Source organism: Poecilia reticulata, linkage group LG11 (genome assembly GCF_000633615.1).
Source record: "Poecilia reticulata strain Guanapo linkage group LG11, Guppy_female_1.0+MT, whole genome shotgun sequence".
Taxonomy (NCBI): domain Eukaryota; kingdom Metazoa; phylum Chordata; class Actinopteri; order Cyprinodontiformes; family Poeciliidae; genus Poecilia; species Poecilia reticulata.
In genome coordinates, this window is record NC_024341.1 from 125,627 (window position 1) to 129,627 (window position 4,001).

At 43.4% G+C, this 4,001-nt stretch overlaps 1 protein-coding gene across 1 annotated transcript in view; it reads right to left on the bottom strand.

The window, feature by feature from the left end:
- Positions 1-4,001, bottom strand: part of lg11h6orf136 (linkage group 11 C6orf136 homolog) — a 48,341-nt gene that overhangs the window by 38,772 nt on the left and 5,568 nt on the right. The window contains exon 3 of the mRNA XM_008421188.1: positions 742-1,428. Within this exon, the coding sequence (XP_008419410.1) occupies positions 742-1,428 (687 nt within the window). The remainder of the gene's footprint in view (positions 1-741; positions 1,429-4,001) is intronic.

Sequence of the window (4,001 nt, forward strand, 5' to 3'; positions counted from 1 at the left end):
ATGAGGATCATAGGGACTGAAGACGGAGCTTAATAATGGGTGTCTTGAATGGATTTCTTGTTTACAGTTTTTATTTATATACTGTCTTGTTAATTTTTCTTTTAGTTCCAATTTTAAGGGTCTTTTTGGAATCAAACAAATGCAGGTTTGAAAGGTGAATGCGTGAGTGAATGTGATGTTTATAATGTTAAGTTGAATGTTTGTAAATTTATGTCCTAAAAGAGAAAATTCAATAAAATATATATATTTTTTAAAATGAATTGTCCAATATAAAAAAGAAGTTTGCTTAGTCTTCACTTGCATCAAGTAACCAAACTTATATCAGGGGAGTATACGCATTTTACATTTCAATCTGCAATTTTTGCAGCTTTAGTTTATTAAACCATAACTGATAGAAATTGGAAAATAAGTAAGGACGTTACAACCACTTTCATTCTGTATGGTTTGTGGAAATAAATTAATGCATAGCAATGGTCCTGAAAGTCACTAGCTTTTAGGCGCTGTCCAACCCAGTAAATGAAGCATGTTGATGTTGCTCACCATACTTGCAGAACTTGTTGTTGTGGTTATTAACCAGTCAGTGAAAAGTGTAGGTTGCCTGGCACACATTTGTGTTTCGTAATCTCCATTTGTGCTCCGATCACAAAGTAAACATGGAATCGGTGCCTATGGTTGTGTGTGTAGTTGTGTGTTTATAAGATGTGAAAGATGGAAGTTTGGGACAGATGTATAACAACTCACCTCTAGCCTGAGCCTTTCATACATCAGGCCCAGTTTCTCCTCTTCCTCACTGTCTCCGTCCCCCAGCACCCCCCCGGGGCCCAGCGGGCTGCACAGACACACAGAGGACGGTGGCAGCAGGAGCAACTCCGTCCTCGTCAGTCCATGGTTCTGGAAGGATTTCATCAATCCACCAACACCCATGTGTGTGCTTGGACAACAAAAACAATAAAACTGGGAGCCATACATAAATGGCTCCCAGTCCTCTCTTTCCAGCAGGTTTGTGAAGCAGCTAAAGTCTTTCTGAATAACGTCTGTTCCTGCCATCTGGACATTGTCAATGCTGATGTCATCCTCTCTTCTGCCGTCCACAGTGGTCAGCTGAAAGGAAAACGCTGCATCTCTGCCGGGATTCTCCAAAGTAATCACATCTTCAGGCTGAATGTGACTGAAGGCAGGAAGTTTCAGCAGTGTGTTCCGACTATTCAGTCTCTCCTGTGGCACGAGCACACGCATGCTGTGAGACTCCTCCCAGTCCTCCTCGTAGCAGCCGTCTCTTTGCTGGCTGGCGTGGTGCAGCGGGTGGTGAAGCGGATGGTGCAGCAGCGGTTGCCTTGGCTTCTGATACCTCAGGCTGTTTGGGGGGGCCAGAGCCCAAGCTGCACTGCTTAGTGGATATGACCGACATATCCACTGCCAGTGAAAGACCTACGATGGAGCATTGAACACTTAACACACCATTTATGCAAGTTTTCCTTTACATAAACTTTCATGTGCCGACATAAACACCTGACATTTTGCTGGGCTAACTAAAGATAACAAATATATTCTGCACACACACTCTGTGGGCTTATGCTTTCCTTTTTTTCCTTATTCGACCACCAACTGTCCTCGTCTTCTCTCTTCTGACCTGAAGCTCACACATCACTAGCAATTTATTTTACAACACTCTGTGTCCTTTCCCACTCATCTAGGTTTCACCAGCCCAAAGAATTTCCCTTAAAGGGACGGAGGGACGGACAGACGGACAGACGGACTGACAGACGGTCCCTCCCTCCATCCATCTGTCCATCCAATATGCTTATCCCTAATGAGGTCATGAGGGGTGCTGGTGCCCATCTCCAGCAGTCAATGGGCGAGAGGTGAGGTCACTGTGGACAAGTCGCCTGTTCATCGCGGTTTTAAAGGGACAGTATTACATATTTTATAGCAGTGGTCCCCAACCCCCGGTCTGCGGACCGGTACCGGTCCGTGGACCAATTGGTACCGGGCCGCGCAACAAATAATTAAATATTTCCGTTTTAGTATTATTTGAGTCTGGAGGATCTTTTATTTTGAAAATCCTTTAACCAGATTCTCTCTGTTACTTGCGCACCAACATTGAGCCCACAAGCAGCAAAATGAGTAAGAAACAGATCAGATGTCTTTGGAAAGTTTCTTTGCGAAGGGGAAAAGGCCCAGAGGAGAGACAGGAGAATGGATTTATCCTGGACCGGTAGGTGAATCCCACATTACAACCCCGCTCTGCATAACATGCGGCGACCGGCTGCTAATGAGGCATTGAAGCTTCAAACTGCTTCGCCAAGTAGAGACCAACGCTGTGCTCAAGCAACACACCTCGGGTGTCATCGTCTCTCATCACTCCCAGATCGGACCGTCTCGTTGCAGAGAAACAAGCTCAGGGCTCCCGTTAGTCATTATCGTGAGTTAAAATTTTCACGAAAGTAAAATGTTCGTTTTTGTGKCGCATCTGTATCTTATTTTGAAGGGATATGTAAACGTTACCATAGCGACCAGAGTCAGAGCGTTTGGGCAGTGGTCGAGAGGAGATAGCTCGTTAGTCTTAAGTCTGGTTTAGACGGCAAGATTTAAGAATTATCAGCCGATTCTTCAAATCTGTGACCACAGAGCTGATAAAAGGACAACAGGTTCGATCGGTTCGTGTGTCCAACGCAGGACCAACACACCACACACGAACATCCCGATTCCAGAGGATAATCCAGTAAAGCCCCCAACATAGCATACGGGAATTTAGAATAACCAAACACGGATGACGATGTAGAAGCAATAGTGAACGTTTGTGGACTCATTTCAAGAGATACAAGTCGTAACGGTGGATAAAAGACGACGGGAGCGCCCGCTCTATTTGCTGCACTATGATTTGGAGGTGACTATTGTTTCATAGTTAACATTTTTAACTGAATAAACATAATAAACATATAATAATGACCTTTACATATAATAATAAACATTTCCACATATCATCTCCGATATCCACAGGACTCTCGCTAGCGCGATATGTCAGCTGTTTGGGATTCCCCTCCGTTCTTACGTCACCGCGCTTTCTGATTGGCTACCTGTCACATTCAACAGGTTGTATTCTCGTTCCCAGTAAGGGAAAAACCCACAGGCTGCGAGAAAAGGCAACCCAAGACAACCCAAATTGGGTATATTCAGACTTTAGCGGGAACACCAACATGCAGAAGCCTTATCTGAAAGTTAAAACACATTTTCAGCAAGGCCTCCTTCTGCTCTTAGGAGGAGCTGGGTGGAAAAGGAGTCACCTTGTGAGAGCTGTTGAATGGTTGCCATGGGGGATTCAAGGATTTCTCAAATATGCATGAAAGAATCAAAGTAACACTACAGGTATGTTTTTAAAGAGGGAATAACATGATGTAAAGCTAAAAAAATAAATAAATTAAATTAAAAAATTCCAAAAAAATCCCTCTAACCCATTTTTTTCTGCAACATTCTTTCAGTTTGCACCATTTAGTTATTGGCTCTGCCTGTCAAATCAGTCAACAAATACTTTATTAATCCCACACAGAAGAAAGTAAGGTGTCCAAGTAGCAATTCATTTATACATGGGTACGTAAAAAATTAAAAACACACAAGTCTCTCTCCTCTACCTCTTCTTTGCATCCACCTTCATTCTGCATACTACAACCCAAGGCTGCTTTGCCACGGTCTCCTATTCTTTAAAATTACAGACCATGTCCAGCGGCAATTCAGACAAAAAACAGTAACAATTTTGGAAACCTGCTGATTCCAGCAGGCCTTTTGGCCAGAAAACTGCAATTCTTGCACAACTGACTTCAAGTATTTACGTAGTTTTAATCATTTTGATGATAAGGTACATAATATCTGTGTGTTTAATAAACTAAGACACATAAACAAAACCTCTCCTTGGGCTGCCACCTTATCGTGTTGGAGGGGTTTGAGTGTCCCAATGATCCTAGGAGCTATGCTGTCTGGGGCTTTATGCCCCTGGTAGGGTCACC